The 23111-nt window shown below is 44.0% G+C and overlaps 2 protein-coding genes across 5 annotated transcripts in view; one reads left to right on the top strand and one right to left on the bottom strand.

Annotated features, from left to right (window-relative positions):
* Nucleotides 1–374: 374 nt before the first annotated feature.
* On the bottom strand, nucleotides 375–13475 carry EBNA1BP2 (EBNA1 binding protein 2). The gene is made up of 9 exons (XM_025992073.2): nucleotides 13254–13475; nucleotides 13088–13171; nucleotides 12744–12913; nucleotides 11520–11643; nucleotides 6533–6622; nucleotides 4801–4876; nucleotides 4426–4519; nucleotides 1905–2067; nucleotides 375–1797 (listed from the first exon to the last, which is right to left on the bottom strand). The coding sequence occupies exons 1-9, from the start codon at nucleotides 13317–13319 to the stop codon at nucleotides 1747–1749; spliced, it is 918 nt and encodes a 305-aa protein (XP_025847858.1). The 5' UTR covers nucleotides 13320–13475; the 3' UTR covers nucleotides 375–1746.
* CFAP57 (cilia and flagella associated protein 57) overlaps nucleotides 13463–23111 on the top strand; it is a 74284-nt gene continuing 64635 nt past the window's right edge. Inside the window, exons 1-5 of one of the 4 annotated variants that reach the window (XM_072724279.1) lie at nucleotides 13463–13679; nucleotides 13852–14029; nucleotides 18823–19139; nucleotides 20691–20977; nucleotides 22654–22861. In XM_072724279.1, coding sequence (XP_072580380.1) covers nucleotides 13873–14029; nucleotides 18823–19139; nucleotides 20691–20977; nucleotides 22654–22861 — 969 coding nt within the window. In that variant the 5' untranslated portion in view covers nucleotides 13463–13679; nucleotides 13852–13872. The remainder of the gene's footprint in view (nucleotides 13680–13851; nucleotides 14030–18822; nucleotides 19140–20690; nucleotides 20978–22653; nucleotides 22862–23111) is intronic. The other 3 variants (XM_072724281.1, XM_025992072.2, XM_072724280.1) reach the window with 3 other exon arrangements.

Here is a 23111-nt window from a genome sequence, read left to right as displayed (position 1 = left end):
CCTTTCTTTATATACCAATGACTCTACAAGAAAGGAAACAATGGGAAAATAAATTATTTTTTCTGCTTAAGAATATACAGTTCTCAGATATCTCTAGTCCTTAATGTATGGTTTCTAAACTGTAATGGAGAAAGGAAGGGCAGGTAAACAAACTTCCCACCCTATCAACAGAGTAAAACCCAACATGCAACGTGACCTGCCCATCCATGTCCTACCTATTCCTGGCTTCCATTCAGAATCGGAGTACCTCTCAAATAGGTACCACTAAGGCTCAGACATTATGTAAAGCCCCCCACCAAAATAATTCCAAGCAGGTAAAAACTCTTACCATATGGCAGGCAATGTTCTAAAACATTTTACACGTATTAACTCACTTAATATTGATAGGAACTGTATTTGGTAGATTATTCTCATATCTATACAGAGAGGACATAGCACAGAAAAAATAACATGCCCAGGGTCACACAGTGAAGTAGCAGAGACAGGTGTTAAACCCAGCGGTCTGGCCCAGCCAGTGCTCCTGACTTCCATACAGCTCAACATGAAAAACGGGGATCAAAATGCACAGGGAGGGGCTGGAGGAAACCCAAGGAAACAGAATGAAAGGAACAGAATAAAACTCTCAAAAAACCAAAATCATAATTCACATTCTGAGGTGAAAGAATAAGAACTCTTGGGGACAAAATGTAAAATGAAAGCTAAATATTCACTGAATGATTAGAAAAAAAGAATCAAAGAAATCTTTTCCCTAAAGTGGAACTAAAATACAAACCTAGAAAATCATCAGAAGAGGTTCAAAATTTGACTAACAAACTCCAGAATTAGAACAAACAAACAAAAAAAAATAGGGAGAAGCTATCAAATAAAATTTGCCAGAACAAAAGATCCAGCATCCTTCCAAACACCCTAACCAAAGAAATAAAACAGGCCCACGCCAAGGCAGGTCATCATGGAATTTCAGATCGCTGGGAGTGGAAAAGCTTCCAGAAGAGAGGGAATGGCAGCAACTTTTCAGTGGGGAGGCTATGCCTACAACATTCTCAGGACAACTCCCACCAGCCAAACTAAAGGCAACTGCAGAGATGTGTAGGAGATCCCTTCTAGGAAGATACTAGAAGATGGTACATGGCAAAAGAAGGCATAATCTAAGACAGAAATGGGATCCAGGAAATAGTGAGTTCAATCCAGATGGTCTAGAAGAGGCAGGGTGAGAGCTGTATGACAGACAGGAAACTATAAGGTGGAAAGAATGAAATGTGTCTAAGGAAAAATAAGGATATACAAGGAAAATCAGGCACACAGAAAAATATGAGGTGATAATTAACTCAAGGAAAACCCACAGCTGTATCACAAAGGAAATTTTATCATAGTACACGTAGCTTGACAGTGATGGGTATTTAAATAATCATAATGATACGATCACTGATTCTTGACTTATCTAGAATCGTGATACAATTACTTAGAAGCATGAGGAAGGTGCAAGTTAAGTCTTCATATATCATAAAAAAAAAAGACGATTTGGACTCAAAGTCTAAATTATCGTCAATCAATAGCAATCCTACTTAATATATAAAAGTGACTTCTCCATCTTTTAGTCCTGAGTTTTTAACCATGATTGTGTTTCTTTGAAAACTGTTTATTGAAAGAACTTTTTACAAAAAGAAACCAACACAAGAGATCCAACTGTATGCTGAAATCCCAAGTTTGCAACCCTTTTTCTTGGCTCTTTGTATACAAAGATGCTGCTTAGTGTGGTCTGCTCTTCATTTTCTCTCGTGTCCGTTTTCCTGGTCTCTTCTACGGAAAAAGAAATAATAGCACATGTGGTTACAAAGCACTTGGCCTTCTGCCCCAAGGACAGGAAGATGCGGGTAGGAGTGGGATGGGACCCACAGCTCACTTACATTTGATCCTTTCTTTCCAGGCCTCTTGAGGCCCTTGCCATGAGCTGTCTTGGCCCGGAAGCTGGATACATCATCGTAGCTCTCACGAGTGTTCCACTTGGAGCCTTTCTTCTTTCCACCAAAACCAAACTTCTGGTTTTTATAGCGTCGCTTAGCACTGGGCCTAAAAAAAGCAGGCTTACAGGTTACCCACAGCACTGCAAATCCCGATGGATCTTATGGCCCATCAGTATCCTTAGTTTCCCATCTATAAGCAAAAGCTCTTTGCTTAGAGCTAGACGCTACTGCTACCCAGAATCTCATCCTCAACCCTGCATTCTTAACTCTAAAAACTCCCCAGGCAAGCTCATCCACTTATAGTTTTAACCACTAGTGCAAGAAAACAAAGCAAGAACCAGGAAAGGATCCACATAGATCTTGCGGCTCAATACTTATCTCTAGAAAGCTTCTTCTATTCTAACTAACTCTTGCTAGATCATTCTCAGTCGTTTCTATTCCTTTCGAGGATAGTACAGGCAGTTAACATTCAAATGTAATAAATTTTAAAACTGGTCATTCCACAGGAATCTCACATTCAGCATATCCAAAATAACATGCCATCTCCCTTCCCACACTGGTTTCACCTTCCGTATATAAACACCGACTCGAGGTTGGTGGTCCTACCATCTATTCCAGCCTCCCGGGCTAGAAACCTGGGCACCAGCCTTGATTCTTCCTCCTTTCACTCTCTACACCCAACACAATTACTGAATGCTGCTAATTTATTACTTCTCAAATGTTTCTTCGACCTGTTTTCTCTTCTCTGCCCCCGTTACCACTTTCAGCCCATTATCACTGCTCTCTGGACTTTGTAGTGCCCCCTTATTGAATTCTCTGCCTCCCTCAAGTCCATACTACATACAAGTACCACCGTAATTTTTCAAATACATGATTATGACGTGGTCATTATTTTGAGTGCTTTACTCAATCAATGTCTCTCCCATGGCCTACTGGCTAAAACCCAAGCTTCTTAACAAGGCACACACTGCCTCTGTGACTTGGCCCAGGCCCCCCCTCCAGCTACATCTCACCTCTCCTTGCCCCACACTGAACTCCCAGCAGTACCAGATCCTTGCTGTTCCTCATGCACAAACCTGTTCTCATCTCTATGCTTTTGGTCATTTGTGTTCATTTTTGCTGAAACCTGTGTCTCTCCTATTCTCCTGGTTAATTCTTGCTCATCCTTCAGACTAAGCTCAGGTGGGGCTCTCCTCCAGGGAGCCATCCTCACACCCTGATCCCCAGAACAGGTCAGCTATTTCTAAAATGTGCTTCCACGCTACTCCTTACATATCTTTATCATGGCATTAATATATTCTACTGAAATTATCATTTCTCCCAGCCCCGGTGTCTAGGGATACATAAAGGTAAACTAGAAAGAAAATAATAATATCTGCCATTAGCCCTTTTAAGTCTGCATAATGCTATGCAGGCATACACTTTTCTCATTTTCACAGATGAGGCAACTAATATTTAGAAAGGGCAAGTAACTGCTGGGGATTTACCCCAAAGATACAGATGCAGTGAAATGCCGGGACACCTGCACCCCGATGTTTATAGCAGCAATGTCCACAATAGCCAAACTGTGGAAGGAGCCTTGGTGTCCATCGAAAGACGAATGGACAAAGAAGATGTGGTCTATGTATACAATGGAATATTACTCAGCCATTAGAAACGACAAATACCCACCATTTGCTTCGATGTGGTTGGAACTGGAGGGTATTATGCTGAGTGAAATAAGTCAGTCGGAGAAAGACAAACATTATATGTTCTCATTCATTTGGGGAATATAAAAAATAGTGAAAGGGAATATAAGGGAAGGGAGAGAAAATGAGTGGGAAATATCAGAAAGGGAGACAGAACATGAGAGACTCCTAACTCTGGGAAACGAACAAGGGGTGGTGGAAAGGGAGGTGGGCGGGGAGTGGGGGTGACTGGGTGATGGGCACTGAGGGGGGCACTTGATGGGATGAGCACTGGGTGTTATGCTGTATGTTGGCAAATTGAACTCCAAAAAAAAAAAAAAAAAAAAGAAAGGGCAAGAAACTTGCTCAAAACTACCCAAAATGGTGGACTTTAGACCCTAACCCTAGGTCTATACACTTAACCATTGTGCTGTGAGATGAGGAATCTACTTCTACTAAATATTCACTTAAAATGTGCCAGATGCTTAAATCACCCTACTTTAGTTTGTTTTTTTTTTTTAAGTAAGCTCTACATCCAACGTGGGGCTTGAACTCACAGCCCAAAGATCAAGAGTCAAATGCTCTACTGACTGAGCTAGCCAGGCGCTCCCTAGATCACCCTACTTTAATCTTCTAAGACTGATATGGCTAAAAGGATCCATCACATAGGCCTTTAGCCTTGGCTGCAGGTAGCACTGCACTCTCTCAACCCTGAGGCCACTCCTATGGTCTCCCCAACTTGCCCCTGGACTGCTTGCTCAGTACCCACCACAAAACCAAACCAGAACCCTTCATACCCCTTCTTCATCTGCTGGCTTTTTGCTCCTTCCTTTGTTTTCCGTGCAACGGGTTTCTGATCCCCCTCAAGAAAATCCAGTTTATCAGAAAAGCCTGGGGGTGAAAAGGTACTTTGATCAGCATCAACACATTTTAAGAAAAACCGAAGCTTCAAAAAAAGGTTGTTACTTTAAAAAAAAAAAAAAAAAAAAAAAAAAAAAAAAAAAAAAGGTGGTTACTTGCTAAATTAATTTTAAGAGGCATATTCTGCTCCCCACACTGTTCCCAAACCTTAGGTCCAATGGTTCCAAATCAATCAAGGCTCTAGAAGCAGGATATGTTAAAATAGCAACGGCCCCTGCTCCCCTATATCCTTAGAAGGGAGATATACTGACCTTTCTGATATTTCTTAATGGCATTCATCATATGTGTTTTCTCTCGCTGCCTCTTCTGAAGAACCTCTGTTTGCACCTGGGACATGAACATAGGGCTGTCACACCCACTCCAGACCACCATCATTGCAAGTGTCTACATCCACTTGGTAACACTATGCTAACACCGCGGCCACTGAACATTTACTGTGTGCCAGAACTATGGTAAAGCTCTAAGTGTATTCTTAGTTTATCTTCTCAGCTACCCCATGAAGCAGAAATTCCTAACACTCCCTGAAATTGAAGCACAGAGAGCCTAAGTAACTTGCCTGAGTCACACAGCAAGAAAGTGTGCAGCTGAATTCACACCCAGGGGTCTACACTCTTACCTGATTACACAATTCTGCCTACAAAACCACAGCAAGTCACATCTAGATCTACAATCAATTCTCAGGTTCTGTATCTAGCCCCTACTGTTAGTAGGCATGAAAGTATCAACAGAAACAAACTCCCAAAAAAAACAAAAAGCAAAACAGTTGTAAGGATAAAAACAGATGCTTCCATTCGAAGGCAGCGTTTTCAATCTCAATACTACTGATAGCTTGGACAGGATCACTCTTTATGGAGGGGTGGATGGCCTGTCCTGGGCACTGTCGGACATTTTGCAGCCTCCCTGCCCTCTATCCACTAGATCTGAGTAGCTCAGTCCCCATTGAGATGTGACACCAAAAATGTCTCCAGGCATTGCTGAATATTCCCTGCTAAGCAAAATTATCCCCAACTGAGAACCACTGACATGATGTTTCCTCAAATTAGAAGCAGTGAGCTAACAGGCCCAAAGGAAGTTTTTCTTCGCCTTTGATCAATTAGGTTCCGTTACTACCAACCACTTAGGCCCTTGAGTTGACCTCAACCATCAACTACCAGATCAATCCAATAAATGCAAAGCTGCCCTTCTGCAGAGAACAGGATGCTAATCTACTCTTACTCTGCTGAGGACTTGTCAGTGAAATGACTCCAAATGTGGACAGCAGCACAGCACTCCAGATCATGAATGTTTATGTCCAAAAATGTTGACAGAGTCTGCACACTCGTGTTGATCCTCCTTACACTCACTTCTTCCCACTACCCTGACTTTAATTCCTGTCATTGTCTTTCCCAAAGAACCATGAAATAAAGAGGAAAAAACAAGGACACTTTCCCTAGATTTTAAATTAGAACTCAGACATCCACAGCAGTTCAAGCACACAGGTGCCATTTGTCCTCTCACTTGGATGACAATCAATGATATGGTTCCTTCAAAGACTTTACAAACATCTAGACCAGCGATTCTCCAAAGCAGGATGCATTTCAGAATCATGTAAAAAGTTTTGTGGGGAAGAGAAGACAATACCCTCAGATTCCCTGACACCCTGAAGCCTAGAAATCTGTTTTGAAAAATTTCCCCAGGTGGTTTTGCTGTAGAGTGGGGTTTGGCCCCACTGATCTGAACCCACCTCTTCACTGTACAGATATGCAAATGAATGACACACCTGCAGTTACCAGGCTACCTCCTCCCACCCAGCCCTGCCCCCTCAAGACCCCAGGGTCAAGGAAAGATGGTGTTTACAAATCCAAGCACACATCCGCCCTCTGCAGTGCAATAATCAACACAAGATGGAACAGACACAGGGCACAGAACCAGATCAGACCCCGGCACCCCGGGCTGACAAACACTCAGCGACATCCTATGCCCACCACACACTTTCCTTCTCACCTTCTTCCCATATTTCCTAAGTGCTCGCAGTTGCTTCGCCTTTTCAGACTTCTCCATGGCTGCCTGTTTAGCCTGCAGCTTCTGTCGAATCTAAAACACAAAATGTCGTCAGCTTATGTTATTTGGATGTGGGCTGACCACTACTTAGGGTGCACTGGAATGGGAACAGATCTTCCCAGTTCTGCAAACTGGAGCTCAAAGGAAACTTATAAATTGTGTTTTACACATGAGGACGAGAAGCCCAAAGGCTGAGTACTTGGTTCAAGATACCAAGAGTATTAGGGGTAGGACCTGAAAGCCATCTCCCTCCTGGTGTGCTGGCTGTTCTGTTATGCAAATAGGCCTGCTTGCCATTTTACCAGGAGGACAAACTTCTCCCCAACCCTACAACCTTGCTGACTGAGGTCAAACCAGCATGCAGCCTCACTTCCCTTCTCTAACATGCCACATACACATTAAAAACTCAAGCAGGCATCAGGAACCCAGGCTTCTCCATTAGACACACACACTTTAGTCACACTTGTCAGCGTGAGTGTCCAGAGATGTGCCCCAGCTCATCTCTAAATTAGCTTCCCCGAGTACCACGGAGACAAGAGCTCCCTAAAACCCAGTTTGAGACCTATATTGGAATATAGATCTTGAAATTAAAATTTACCCCGAAGACTATAGTGAGAGATGAAGAGGGACACTATCTCATACTCAAAGGATCTATCCAACAAGAGGACTTAACAATCCTCAATATACATGCCCCGAATGTGGGAGCTGCCAAATATTTAAACCAATTAATAACCAAACTGAAGAAATACTTTGATAATAATACACTTATACTTGGTGACTTCAATCTAGCTCTTTCTACCCTCCATAGCCCTTCTAAGCACAACATCTCCAAAGAAACGAGAGCTTTAAATGATACACTGGACCAGATGGATTTCACAGATATCTACAGAACTTTACATCCAAACCCAACTGAATACACATTCTTCTCAAGTGCACATGGAACTTTCTCCAGAATAGACCACATACTGGGTCACAAATTGGGTCTGAACCAATACCAAAAGATCGGGATAGTCCCCTGTATATTCTCAGACCATAATGCCTTGAAATTAGAACTTAATCACAACAAGAAGTTTGGAAGGACCACAAACACGTGGAGGTTAAGGCCAATCCTGCTAAAAGATGAAAAGGTCAACCAGGAAATTAAGAAAGAATTAAAAAGATTCATGGAAACTAATGAGAATGAAGATACAACCATTCAAAATCTTTGGGATGCAGCAAAAGCAGTCCTGAGGGGGAAATACATCGCAATACAAGCATCCATTCAAAAACTGGAAAGAACTCAAATACAAAAGCTCACCTTACACATAAAGGAACTGGAGAAAAAGCAGCAAATGAACCCCACGCCCAGCAGAAGAAGACAGTTAATTAAAATTCGAGCAGAACTAAATGATGTCGAGACCAAAAGAACTGTGGAACAGATCAACAGAACCAGGAGTTGGTTCATTGAAAGAATTAATAAGATAGATAAACCATTAGCCAGCCTTATTAAAAAGAAGAGAGAGAAGACTCAAATTAATAAAATCATGAATGAGAAAGGAGAGATCACTACCAACACCAAGGAAATACAAACGATCTTAAAAACATATTATGAACAGCTATACACCAATAAATTAGGCAATCTAGAAGAAATGGACACATTCCTGGAAAGCCACAAACTACCAAAACTGGAACAGGAAGAAATAGAAAACCTGAACAGGCCAATAACCAGAGAGGAAATTGAAGCAGTCATCAAAAACCTCCCAAGACACAAGAGTTCATGGCCAGATGGCTTCCCAGGGGAATTCTATCAAACGTTTAAAGAAGAAATCATACCTATTCTACTAAAGCTGTTTGGAAAGATAGAAAGAGATGGAGTACTTCCAAATTCGTTCTATCAGGCCAGCATCACCTTAATTCTGAAACCAGACCCCACCAAAAAGGAGAATTACAGACCAATATCCCTGATGAACATGGATGTAAAAATTCTCAACAAGACACTAGCCAATAGGATCCAACAACACATTAAGAAAATTATTCACCATGACCAAGTAGGATTTATCCCCAGGACACAAGGCTGGTTCAACACTCGTAAAACAATCAATGTGATTCATCATATCAGCAAGAGAAAAACCAAGAACCATATGATCCTCTCATTAGATGCAGAGAAAGCATTTGACAAAATACAGCATCCATTCCTGATCAAAACACTTCAGAGTGTTGGTATAGAGGGAACTTTCCTCGACATCTTAAAAGCCATCTACGAAAAGCCCACAGCAAATATCATTCTCAATGGGGAAGCACTGGGAGCCTTTCCCCTAAGATCAGGAACAAGACAGGGATGTCCACTTTCACCACTGCTGTTCATCATAGTACTGGAAGTCCTAGCCTCAGCAATCAGACAACAAAAAGACATTAAAGGCATCCAAATTGGCAAAGAAGAAGTCAAACTCTCCCTCTTGGCCAATGACATGATACTCTACATAGAAAACCCAAAAGCCTCCACCCCAAGATTGCTAGAACTCATACAGCAATTTGGTAGCATGGCAGGATACAAAAATCAATGCCCAGAAGTCAGTGGCATTTCTATACACTAACAATGAGACTGAAGAAAGAGAAATTAAGAAGTCAATACCATTTACAATTGCACCCAAAAGCATAAGATACCTAGGAATAAACCTAACCAAAGAGGTAAAGGATCTATACCCTAAAAACTATAGAATACTTCTGAAAGAAATTGAGGAAGACACAAAGAGATGGAAAAATATTCCATGCTCATGGATTGGCAGAATGAATATTGTGAAAATGTCAATGTTACCCAGGGCAATTTACACGTTTAATGCAATCCCTATTAAAATACCATGGACTTTCTTCAGAGAGTTAGAACAAATTATTTTAAGATTTGTGTGGAATCAGAAAAGACCCCGAATAGCCAGGGGAATTTTAAAAAAGAAAACCATAGCTGGGGGCATCACAATGCCAGATTTCAGGTTGTACTACAAAGCTGTGGTCATCAAGACAGTGTGGTACTGGCACAAAAACAGACACATAGATCAATGGAACAGAAAAGAGAATCCAGAAGTGGACCCTGAACTGTATGGTCAACTAATATTCGATAAAGGAGGAAAGACTATCCATTGGAAGAAAGACAGTCTCTTCAATAAATGGTGCTGAGACAATTGGACATCCACATGCAGAAGAATGAAACAAGACCATTCCCTTACACCATACACAAAGATAAAATCAAAATGGATGAAAGATCTAAATGTGAGACAAGATTCCATCAAAATCCAAGAGGAGAACATAGGCAACACCCTTTTTGCACTTGGCCACAGTAACTTCTTGCAAGATACATCCACAAAGGCAAAAGAAACAAAAGCAAAAATGAAGTATTGGGACTTCATTAAGATAAGAAGCTTTTGCACAGCAAAGGATACAGTCAACAAAACTAAAAGACAACCTACAGAATGGGAGAAGATATTTGCAAATGACATATCAGATAAAGGGCTAGTTTCCAAAATCTATAAAGAACTTATTAAACTCAACACCAAAGAAACAAACAATCCAATCATGAAATGGGCAAAAGACATGAAGAGAAATCTCACAGAGGAAGACATGGACATGGCCAACAGGCACATGAGAAAATGCTCTGCATCACCTGCCATCAGGGAAATACAAATCAAAACCACAATGAGATACCACCTCACACCAGTGAGAATGGGGAAAATTAACAAGGCAGGAAGCAACAAGTGTTGGAAAGGATGTTGAGAAAAGGGAACCCTCTTACACTGTTGGTGGGAATGTGAACTGGTGCAGCCACTCTGGAAAACTGTGTGGAGGTTCCTCAAAGAGTTAAAAATAGACCTGCCCTACAACCCAGCAATTGCACTGTTGGGGATTTACCCCCAAAGATTCAGATCCAATGAAATGCCGGGACACCTGCACCCCGATGTTTCTCGCAGCAATGTCCACAATAGCCAAACTGTGGAAGGAGCCTTGGTGTCCATTGAAAGATGAATGGATAAAGAAGATGTGGTTACGTATACAATGGAATATTACTCAGCCATTAGAAACGACAAATACCCACCATTTGTCAACGTGGATGGAACTGGAGGGTATTATGCTGAGTGAAATAAGCCAATCGGAGAAGGACAGTGTATGTTCTCATTCATTTCGGGAATATAAATAATAATGAAAGGGAATATAATGAAAGGAGAAGAAATGTGTGGGAAATATCAGAAAGGGAGACAGAATATAAAGACTCCTAACTCTGGGAAACGAACTAGGGGTGGTGGAAGGGGAGGAGTGTGGGGGGTGGGGTTAAATGGGTTATGGGCACTGAGAGGGACACTTGATGGGATGAGCACTGGGTGTTATTCTGTATGTTGGTAAATTGAACACCAATAAAAACTAATTTATTAAAAAAAAAAAGGAATATAGATATTGGATTAAATGTTGGCAATTCCCTTCCTCCCATAGTTAAACGAGGACCAAGTTCCAACCAACTTTAAATTATACTACATCTGCTATTAATTACTCCCTCATCTTAGAGAAGAGAAAACTGAGACCCAGAGAAAAAAATCGTGTACCAGTTGGTTATAGCACCACCCCCTGGCAATGGCAGGACATGAAGTGTATTTTCTCTATACTGCATGCCAGGACCACACAACCAGGAAATGCAAAAGGCCATCTTTATCTCAGGAACCACAGTTCTTATAGAACTTCTCCTCCCCTTAAATGTCTAAATTAAGGGGAAAAAAATCATCCTTAAATTTATCAAAATGGTTGTAACTAGCACACGTTTGAGGTAGACAGTTAAAGACAGTAATTGTCCTCTGAAAACCACTTCCCTAATATTGGGCTTAGTCTTTTTTAAAACATTATTGGAGATAAGCCAGCTGACCACACGTAAATATAAAGCCTCGGCTTTCCAGAGAAAACCTTTGTTTCTTACCTTCTGCATCTGCTGATCAGACTTGGCCATCTCTGCAAAATAGTCAGTGGGCCTCTTGGTAGGAACTTTGAGCTGATGGAGGCGGGGTAATACCGCCAGCACCGCAGCCTGGGCCTGCCGGTAGCTGAGGATGCAGGACAGTGTGATGTAGGACAAGCTGGGAATAAGCTAAGGGAGAGACCTTCTATTCCTTCTCACTTGCCTATCCGTCAGGGATAACCTTGGAGTTATCCATGGTCAGAAAAACTCTCAACATCTGACCTCCACCAGCAAGCACACACACACACAAGTGAAAATGTAATAAAACCTCATGAACTTGGTATCTAGGAGAAATTTAGTCATATACACTTTAAAGAAGAAGGGGAGTTCTGCTAAAAATAAATCAGTTTAAGAGGATGACCACATTGAAAATACCCATGAAAATGGGGCACCTGGATGGCTCAGAGGTTGAGTATCTGCCTTTAGCTCAGGTCATGATCCTGGGGTCCCACATTGGGTTCCCTGCATGGGGCCTGCTTCTCTCTCTGCCGGTGTCTCTGCCTCTCTCTGTGTCTCTTAAGAATAAATAAATAAAATTAAAAAAAAAAAAAGTACCCATGAACTAACAAACTGATACCAATAATGAATTCTTATGCAGTCACTGAGAAAAGTTCATGTAAGAACCTTTCAGAGACAAGTTTTTGTTTAAATATCTGAAAGTCCAAAAAAACCTTTAAAACTGAATACTTCAAAATAAAATTTAAAAATAATCTTTTTTTTATTAAAAAAAATCTTAAAAAAAAAAATACACTGGGCTTTCGATTACAACTGGTGGATCAAAGGGCTCTTCCCTCGATTACAACTGATGGACCGAGGGGCTCTTCCCTGACTGCAACTGGTGGACCGAGGGGCTCTTCCCTTGTTGCAACTAGTGGACCGAGGGGCTCTTCCCTCGACTGCAACTGGTGGACCGAGGGGCTCTTCCCTCGACTGCAACTGGTGGACCGAGGGGCTCTTCCCTCGACTGCAACTGGTGGACCGAGAGGCTCTTCCCTCGGTTGCGACTGGTGGACCGAGGGGCTCCTCCCTCCACCAGGCACAATCTCCTTAGCTCTCCTGAGTATAAAGAAGCCCTTCCTACCCTCAGGCTGAGGCCAGCTTCCGAGAAGTACAGGCTCACGACCCTCCCCCACCCCCCACTCCAGTACAGGCACCCGAAACTCCCACCCTTGAAGACAAACCTACAAGCTCATCTCCCGCTTGAAGTCGTCTTCTGGATCAACAGCTTTCTGATCCTTGGTCTGGGGTGTTGACTGAGGTCCACCGACTTCCGGCACGGGACCCAGGGTCACATCGAGCCTTTCAACCCACTCCAGATCCCGCTTGAACTCAGCCAAACACTGCTTCAGGCCACTCTAGGAAATGCAGACACCGAGGCTGCATGAAGGCTGCATGAAGGAGGGGAACTGGCCCGCCCGGCAGCGCGCAGGCCGAGTCTTCCCGGGGACGAGGCCTCGGCCCGACGAGCCCAACAGCGCCTGGAGAGCATCCCGTGTCCCAGGACCCCCCGACCCGGCGCCCGAGCTCACCACGTCGTTCACAGCCTTCTTCGGCCCCTCTAGCACGACGTTGAGGCCTGGCTTCAGGAGGCCTCGGGAAAACGCATCCTGCAACTGCGGGGCACAATCGGCAGTCGGCACCGGGGAGCGGGGACCGCCCCCCGCGCCCGGCCCCGCGCGCTCGGCTGACACCCACCTCTCGGTCCGTGACCAGAGAATCCTCAGATTCCGAGTCCGAACCCGACAGCGGGGGGGTGTCCATGTCGGAGCGAGGCGGGAGGCCCGAGGTCCGCGCGGCCGGAAACCGGCGCCTCTCGCCGCGGCCCACGTGGGCCCGAGCGGCACCTGCGCCGCGGGCTCGCCGCCGCCGCAGAGACCGGGACTTCCGCTTCCGGCTGCAGAACCACACTTCCGGTTTGCCGTTGCTATAGGAACCGCTCAGGCGTCCGAGAGAGCCCGGGACCTGTTGGGGGTTCTACCGCTGGATACCCCAGTAGTCTGGTGACCCGGAGGGAAGGAGCGAAAGGGGGCGCCCGTAGCCGGGGGCCGTCTGGAGAAGCGAGCAGCCACGAGGGAGCTGAGGAGAGAGGAGAAGTAGGAGACGCGGCCGCGGCGAGAGGGGGTGAGGAGTACGCAGGGGAGGAGTGGGGGGAAGCGGAGGTGGGCTCCGGGGCGGGGCCTCGGGTGTGGGCGGGGCCATGGGCGGGACGCGATCGGGCGGGGGCGGGGCCGGGGCGGGGCCGGGGGCGGGGCGACGCGTACCTCCAGGCTCACCCTCTGCGCTGGACGTTCAGCAGAACCCCGTGCCTGGTACCATGTCGACCGTGGTGGCTCAGTCGCTGCACGTTTTTGGTCTTCGAGCCCACGTGGCCAACAATATCTTCTTCTTCGATGAACAGATCATTATATTTCCTTCAGGAAATTACTGTGTGAAGTACAACATGGATCAGAAGTGGCAAAAATTCATTCCAGGTAAAAACCCTTTCCATCCTGACACATTAACTGTGCGTACCAAATATAACCCCCTAAAAAAAAAAAAAAAAAAAAAAAAATATATATATATATATATATATATATATATATATATATATATATAAAATCTCCTAATCCCAACAAGGTTATTGAAAGGAAGATATTTTTCACCAATTTAAATGTGGGTATAGTTTTATAAATGTAGATGAAGTACATGTCTACCTGCATTGTTTGGCATACAGAGTAATCACACATACATAGTGAAAATCACTGTAAAATAATGTTAATTTAAAAGTAGTTTTTTTCCACTGTGATTTAGTGAAAAAAATATTTTATTTTTTTAATCTATTTTTTATTGGTGTTCAATTTGCCAACATATAGAATAACACCCAGTGCTCATCCCATCAAGTGCCCCCTTCAGTGCCTGTCATCCAGTCACCCCCACCCCCCGCCCACCTCCCTTTCTACCACCCCTAGTTCATTTCCCAGAGTTAGGAGTCTCTCATGTTCTGTCTCCCTTTCTCATATTTCCCACTCATTTGAAAAAAAATTATTTTAGAGTCTCTTTTCATTGTCTTTGTCATCAGCAGGACCACTTTTTTAATTGTCTAAATACAGTTTTTTCCAGAGATCATTAACTTCATTACAGCACCTTTTGAATCCATGTATGATGAAGACCCTGGAGATTTTATCACCAGTCACAAATAACCATCTGTATAGTGTTAACATTTGTTCACACCGATCCTTTTAATGTTATACACAATTTCCACAACTTAATCACTCTTTTTCCAGTCTTTGTTGCATTCAAAACGTTTCATCATAACATATGCATACAAAAGAGCATTCACTAGAAATATGTAATATCTAAAAAAACATAATAAAATGTAGGTCTGTGAACCCACCACACAGGGTAGGAAATAGAACATGGCCAATTCCAGTGTTTCTCCCTGATTTCGTTCTCACACATGCATATTCACACCCCATCCCAGATATTGTAATTACTCCTTTATTCTTTATATAGTTTTACCACACTTATGTGTGGCCTTATATAAGTGATAGTTTTGTCTTTGCTACTTACCAACTTTATATAAACGTAATCATAGTTGTACATATGCCACTTGCCTCTTGTTCAACATCATGCTTTTGAGAGTCATACATCTTAATACATATTAACTGAGTTATTTTATTGCTATATAGTATTCTATCATATGAATCAAACATCTCAAATATATTTATCCATTCTAGTGTGGATGGACATTTGGGAAACAACAGTTTTTTGCTGTTACAAAGCATGCCACTATAAACTTTCTTGCATTGGTATGTGCTCATCCACTTGTGCAGGGCACACCGCCAGGACTAAAATTACTGGGTAATGTGGTAGTGCCAATTTACACTTCTAGGGACTGCATGAGAGTTACCATTCCTTTCCAACCTCTTCAACCCTTAGCATTGTCAATCTTCTTAATTTTTTGCTAAGCTAATTGTTGAGAAAGAGTATCTCAATGTAGTTTTAGTGTGCATTTTTCCATTACTAGTGAGGATGAATAGGTTTTCACGTTTATAAGCTGTTCCTGCTTAGTCTTGTGTGAATGCCTTGTTCCAGTCTTCTATCCATTTTTCTTTTCTTTTTATTTATTTTTTTGTAATTTTATTATTGATTTATGTACATTTTATATATTCTCTATAGAATTCTTTCCAGTTTGGGACTTGTGTTTTCTCCTTCTTTATGGTATCTTGATGAACAGAAATACTTAGTTTTATTGAAGTGAAATTTATCAGCCTTTTCCATTTTTCCCTACCCCAAGATTATTAATATATTCTCCTTTTATGCTTTATACTTTTGCCTTTGGTGATAGGCTCTGAGTTAGGAGGGTGCTTAGTGTGTGCAAGGAGGTCAGTGTGGCTGGAGTGGAGTGAATGGAAGAGTGGGGAGAGGGAAGCCAGATGGGGCAGTACCAGGGTTTTGTAGGTCAAAGGCTGTGGTAGTCTGATGAAGTGGGAAGCCATGGGGGGCTTCTGAGCAGAGTAACAGGATCTAACTTATGTTTCAACAGGCTCTTTGGCTACTGTATAGAGAATAGATTTAAGGAAGGGCAAGGGAGGAAGTAGGAGACCAGGTAAAAGAAGACGTTGGCTTGGAGTGGGGGTAGTGGCAGGCTGTAGGGATAGTGATAGAAAAGACTGAAGTAGGAGCAGGTTTTTTGGGGAGCATGAGGAGGTTAGTTCTCGGCATAGTAAGATTGGGATGCCCACTAGGTAGGCAATGGAGATCTTAAGTGAGCAGTTTGATTGATTTTGGATCTGGATACAAGGGAGAGAGGTCCAGGCTGGTGATAGAAATTTGAGGGTCATCCACACAGAGATGAAATACAAAGCCATTCAAATGTCAGAGATTCCTTTAGGGAGTGAATGTATTTATAAAACAGAAGAAGCCTAAAGAGTGTACTCTGGAGCACTCCTACATTTAGTGCTGGGGAACTGAGGAAGAGCCAGCACAAGAGTCTTTGAAGGAGTAACCAAAAAGATTAGAGGAGGTCCACACAAGAGGGAAATATATTTCAAGAAAGAAAGAGTCTATCATCAATGGAGCAGAACTCGGAAATGAGGAGGACCAATGCTATGCCAGGTACCGCCCTGGCGTGAAAGCACAAAAGGAAGGAGGGAGAAGCTTTCCTTTCCCTCTTGGAGGCAATCTCATTTCTGCTCAGTTTCAACTCCCCACTGTGACTCTTACCTCAAATCTGCATTTTCAGTCCCAACCTGTCCCCGAGCTTTAGAATCACATAAACTGTCTGCTAGGCCTCTTTGCCTAAATGTCTCGCAGTGTGTAGCTCCCACACAATATATCCAGAATGGAATTTGTGCTTTCCTTTTCGCTCCCTCTCTTCCCTGAAGGCCCTCCCTCGCCAGATTGTGAAATACGCGATAAAGCGATGATTACAAAAATAATGTGGTGCTGGTATAAATATCTCAGAAACCCAGGTACCTATATTTGTGTATGTAAGTGAATTTGATATATCATAAAGGGTGGCATTAGGAATCTGTGCTGGGACAACTAGTTAGGTATTTGAGAAATGAGAATCAACTTAAATCTTCGTTTCATACCTTTTACCATCCCGAACCCAAAATGAAGTAAAGACTTTAGGGTTAAAAAAAAATGAAATAGGAAAAAAAAAAACTAGCAACCCTAAGAACATGAATAAAAGTAAAATCCTTGGATGAATGGATGGGCTATTTTCAGCAAAAAATCAGTGAACATTATGCTCACCATGACCCCTAACTCCCTCTCTGTGTTCTTTCCCAGCTGTCACCCCTTCTCCTCGTCACCAGATGTCAGTCATAGCACATTTCTCCCTTTCCCTGCCACACCCAGGCCACCACCGGTCTGACTTAGGATTTCTCTCATCTCCCATCCCAGCTTTCATATTGCTTATCACTACCATCCTGTTTTTGAAATAATCTGCCCCTCCCCCCTCTGGTGTCCCTCCCTCCAGAACTGTCTCCCACACAATTGCCAGAGGGTTCTTTCTACAACACACATCCAACCCTTCCAAAAGTTTTTCTGTGACAGTCATTTGTCTTCATGGTAAAATCCAAACTCTCATGCAAGGCTTCCAGTGACCCCAAACCTGGGTTCTTTGCTGAGGCACACTGACTCCGTGCAGCCCTTCCAGAGAGGCCCTGCTGCTGGCCAGACTTGCTGCAGCTCATTCTGGAGCACAGCACAGAGACCGTGGCATCACTTGCTAGCATATCCCCCCTGCCTCACTCACCCTCTCTTACCCTGTGCTGAAACCGGGCCAGTTTATTCACAAGACATGGGAAGCATAGAGCCTAGGGCCAGTGATGCATTTAGAGACCCAGGAAAATGAATATAATAATAATAAATTAAGTTGGCATTATATCCTTCTTTATACCAATGCAGTCATAAAATATAATTTTACTCATTTTTAAAGCATTTTATTAATTTTTACCACTAATGGAAGAAGGGGCCCATGAAAATCATGACATGGGCTTGATTTTATCTCCCCAATAAAGTATTTGCCGCTTAATCTCTGCCTCAGCCTCTGCTTTCTAGACCACAGCTTTTATTCTCATGCTTGTTACCTCGTGTTTGCAAGATGACTGCTCTGTCACCAGTTATCACCAACATATTCCAGGAAAATTAGGGGTAGCCTGCATCCATCTCTGGTTTTTGAGAAAGCACAAGCTTTACCCTAAGGTCAGTCCAGCAGATGTCTGTGGCTCTCATAACCTGAGTGTCACATAGATGACCTAACTGCGAGAGAGCCTGAGGATGCCAGTAGTTGGCCTCTCGGCCTCAAAAGTAGAGGAGTATTGAGTGCCGGCTGTGCAGAGCATAAAGGCCTCCCTATCCCACCCCTCTAGACCCAGCTTTGGTTTCCCCTGGCTCACATGCGATTCTCCAGCCATACCCCACTGTTTGTGGTTTTCCGCCATCCTGTACCCTTCCTCACATCCACGCCTTTGCTCTGCCCACCTGCCCACCCCCACCCCAACCTGCCACCTGCGCACTCCCACCCCAACCCACCTTGTCCTCCTAGCATCATTCCCTGACTTCTCCTCCCACCTCAGCCGCAGTGAGGTACCCATTCTCATCATTTTCCAAATACCCCGGACACAGTGGTACCACGGAACTGCCAGGATTGACATTTAACCATTTCTGTGCCTTCCTCCCATGTGTCAAACCTGCCACCACTATGCCTGGTTCATGTTGAGTCATGATGAAAGCATGATCTGCCCTCATTATCCCCCTTTACCTCTGTTCGCAGGCTCAGACAAGAGTCAGGGCATGCTGGCCTTGTCCATCAGTCCCAATCGGCGATACCTCGCTATCTCCGAGATTGTGCAAGAGAAACCCATCATCACCATTTATGAACTGTCATCCATCCCTTGCCGGAAGCGCAAAGTCCTTAATAATTTTGACTTTCCCGTACAGAGATTTATTAGCATGGCTTTTTCTCCGGACTCCAAATACCTGTTGGCTCAGACATCACCTCCAGAGTCAAACCTTGTTTATTGGCTGTGGGAAAAACAGAAAGTAATGGCTATTGTTAGAACCGACTCTCAGAACAATGCTGTCTACCAGGTACCTCCCAGCATAACAAGTATCGTGCAAGTTATAAAACCTAAGAAGAGCTTTATTGAATGCTTTCCATGTGCCAGGAACAGTGCTGATTTCTTTTTTTTTTTTTAATTTTTATTTATTTATGATAGTCACAGAGAGAGAGAGAGAGAGAGAGGCAGAGACATAGGCAGAAGGAGAAGCAGGCTCCATGCACCGGGAGCCTGATGTGGGATTCGATCCCGGGTCTCCAGGATCGCGCCCTGGGCCAAAGGCAAGCGCCAAACCACTGCGCCACCCAGGGATCCCCAGTGCTGATTTCTTAATGTGCATTTTAAAATTTAGTCTCTCAACGACCATATGTGTTCTGTATAATTATTATCCTACTTTTATAGATGAGAGAACTGAGGCTCCAAGACATTAAGCCACTCACCCAGGATCACACAGGTAGTGTGAGTGGCAGGGGCAGAAGTCCCCGCCTGCAGTGCCTATCTTCTTTCCTTTGGCCCAGAACTGCTTTCCCAGGTCGGGCCCCGAGATGGATTGAGAACTCACTTCGCCTTGCTGGTCCTGGCCTCTTCCTAGCAGCACTGCTAGGCAGTGGGAAAATTTCAGGAATGTAATGCGAAGTGGTAGGTCTTGAGGAACAGGTCCATGAAATTGCAGTTAAGTGGGGAATGGAACTTTCCATCCTGGTTTGAGAGCAAAATGAAGAGGACCTATGGGAAGGCTGGGTGACTGCTTAGGCAGTGGGTCCCAAGGAGGTTTTATCTTGGTGCAGTCACCCCAGGCTAGGATCTGGCACTCAGCTCTACAAGTTCAAGGACTCAGATGGGCTCATGTTCAAAGATATTAGCCAGTCAGTGTCCCAGGAATGGATTCCCTTATTCTCACGAGAGGCTGGTGAATAACCCAGCAGGTGACAACCAGAACACTCGTATCATTTATCTGGTGTAGTTCTTCCCTAGTGATTGAGAACCTGGGAGGTGAAACTAGTAATCAGAGCATACTTGGTGGCCACAGACTCAGATCAAAAGCAGAAAGAACTGGAAGATTATTTCACCTTGGTGAGGTCGGGTCCAGCATCCCTATTCAGAGTAGAGTACATCCTCTCCAATAGATTCAGTAAACACTTACCTGGTGCCTACTACGAATCCAGCCTCAGGAATACAGAAATGAAGAAACTACAGCCCGTCAGTTGCTCACCATCTAGTAGGTTGACTGCCATTACTGTCCATCCCAGTTGATGAGACTGTGTAGCTCTTGCTGATGTGGTCCCTTTTCCCCTGGACAGGGCACGTAAACCCTCCTTTTGCAGCTGAGCCTTCATTCCATTTTGTCAAGACCTGCTTATCCTCTTTTTGGTCTTTGTAAAATGATTTCTGTAGGTTTCCTAGCTTACGATGCATGGGTCTTACAAATATAGTGAATCTGTGCTCTTATCAAATATGATATCAAAATTTATCATGACTTAGTGATGTTTAAAGGATATGCTGAGCTACCTGAAATAAATATTCATTCACAGAATGAGAAGTAATTCCATCAAGATTAGTTTTATCCTTTCATATTTTACAGGTGAGCTTCAATCCCCAGGATAACACTCAGGTTTGTGTCACTGGAAATGGGATGTTTAAGCTGCTGCGTTTTGCCGAGGGAACTCTGAAGCAAACCAATTTTCAGAGGGGAGAACCCCAAAACTATCTAGCCCACACCTGGGTGTCTGAGGACAAGATCATTGTTGGCACTGATACAGGCAGGCTCTTCCTCTTTGAATCTGGAGACCAACGCTGGGAGACAAGTATAATGGTCATGGAGCCCACTAGCGAGACCAAGAACCTGGAGAAGATCCAGGAATCGGAGAGGTAATGACATCCCTCTGCACTGGTGCTCTTGTGAAAATATGCTCATCATCCCAATAGCATTATACCAAAAACCATATTTTTTTACAGTCACTCAGAACCCCTCGACCTTAAAATCGACTCTTTTCACCTTCCCTGTGCCTTTCTCATGTTCGTCTATATTTACGCACAAATTTGACACCTATGACCTAGATACATTTCTTTTTATTTATATATGTAATCTCATCTTTTAGGCACTTCAGCTTGACTGGTCTTCAAAACTGCAGATTTTCAAACATACATTTTCTAGTGGCTGCCTAATTTTCTGATTCAATTCAATAACTGGCCACCAAGCTCTTGCAGTGTGCAAGGCACCTTGCTAGGTGCTGGGGACATGGGTCCTCAAGGACCTCACAATTTGGAAGGAGCCAGCAGACCCACAAAGAAGTGCAGGGAAGTTGTAGGTAAATCTGACAAAAGCCTATGGGGCAAAGTGGGGGCTCTGGTCAAGTTTACCTCTACTATGGTCAATAATAGTCATATCTCACACATATTAGAATGTGCCATCATATGTCCTAGATACTGCGTTAAGCACTTCATATGTATTCTCATTTGAGTCTTTCCCTATATGGTATATATTATCATCATGCCCATTTTATAGACAGAACAGTGAGGCTCAAATAGGTTAAGTGACTCACCCAAGATCGTAGCCTGTCTGCCTGGCCCTGGAGCCTCAGCCCTCCAGCACATGGCATATGGTAGATCGTTCTTTCTTGGTAACTTCCAGTTCATTTTTCACCGTCCCCCACAGCCATGACCTCTCCCTTTCCGCTCATCATTCTATTAGGAGCTTCTTGATGAGTCCCTCTGCCCTCCAGTTTGCCGTGTTCCCAATCCTGCAGCGGGTCCAGTGCTCTAAGAATAAAGCCCAGATTCCTGAACTTGGCCCACATATCCCTGCTGCTTTGACCCATCTTTACATCTGGAGCATTGGCTCCTGCCTCTATCTCCCACACATGTCTCTCGGACTCTTGCTTCTGGGCTTGATCACAGGTAGTTCCTCCTACCCCACTCCTCTGGACACATTCACATACCGATGTACTCATGTTTGTTCATCAGATCAGCTGGGGGCTCTCAGCCTCTGCTCATCTCAGATGGTTATACCTCTTCTGTAACTGTCCTCTGAAACCCTGTTACCGCTGACTGGCTGCTCCCATCCCACCCACCTGCTCCCTAACTGTCCTTAGCATTTGTCCCCTAGACTCTAAGCTTCTGAGGGCAGAAACTGTGCCAATCTTACTTCTATTGTTTCACAGAGTTGTTTACATAGTGTAATTCCAATAAATATTTGTTATGTGGGAGGAAGGAGGGAAAGAGAAAGGGAGGAAGGAAGGAAATGGAACCTTGGATTCAAATCTCAGCCCTCCCACTTACCAGTTGCATATCTCAGAAAACTCTGAGCCACTTTTTCTTAAACAAAAGGAGGATGACAATGCACACAACAACCACAGTAATAATATACTCTCTCCTTGGAGTTTGTGTACCAGTCCAAGGCCCAAGGGTAGCATTTTGGCTCTGGGGCTCACAGTGGGCGATTTCTCCCACCCCCAAAGACAGCCAGCCCTTCTTTCTCATCCCTAGCTGGACTCACCTCGTTGGGATTGTCTCCGTAAACTTTATATGCTATTTTCTCTTTCCAGCCTGATCCAATTTCCAACCATCAGTTCCCCGGTCCCTTCCTATGAACAGGTCATATTGGCCAGTGGCCACAGCCAGCTGGTCTTACCCCAGGTGTTCGCCATCGCAGCCTATTCAAAGGGATTTGCCTGTTCCGCTGGGCCAGGGAGAGTTTTGCTGTTTGAGAAGATGGAAGAGAAGGATTTTTACCGGGAGAGCAGGGAAATTCGGGTAAGGAGGGGAGGAAGAAGCAGAACTGGGGTCCTCCTGGCACGTGTTCTCCAGCAGCAGAGCACTGGTGGGGAGTTTGCTGGGAGGAGAGAGCTGTTGCGCTGAGTGGAAACGAGGACTTGAGCCATTTGTGCCGTGGGGAGTTTTAGGATGGGGTGGCCAGAGTGGGGTTTAAAATTGGGAGAATCTGGATTTGAATTCTGGAAGAGAACTCTGGCAAATTAGATTTTCTCTTTGAGGCTTAGCGCTC

This window comes from Vulpes vulpes, chromosome 10 (genome assembly GCF_048418805.1).
Source record: "Vulpes vulpes isolate BD-2025 chromosome 10, VulVul3, whole genome shotgun sequence".
Taxonomy (NCBI): Eukaryota; Metazoa; Chordata; class Mammalia; order Carnivora; family Canidae; genus Vulpes; species Vulpes vulpes.
Note: the sequence above shows the minus strand (reverse complement) of the source record. Positions and strands in the feature narration are given on the sequence as shown.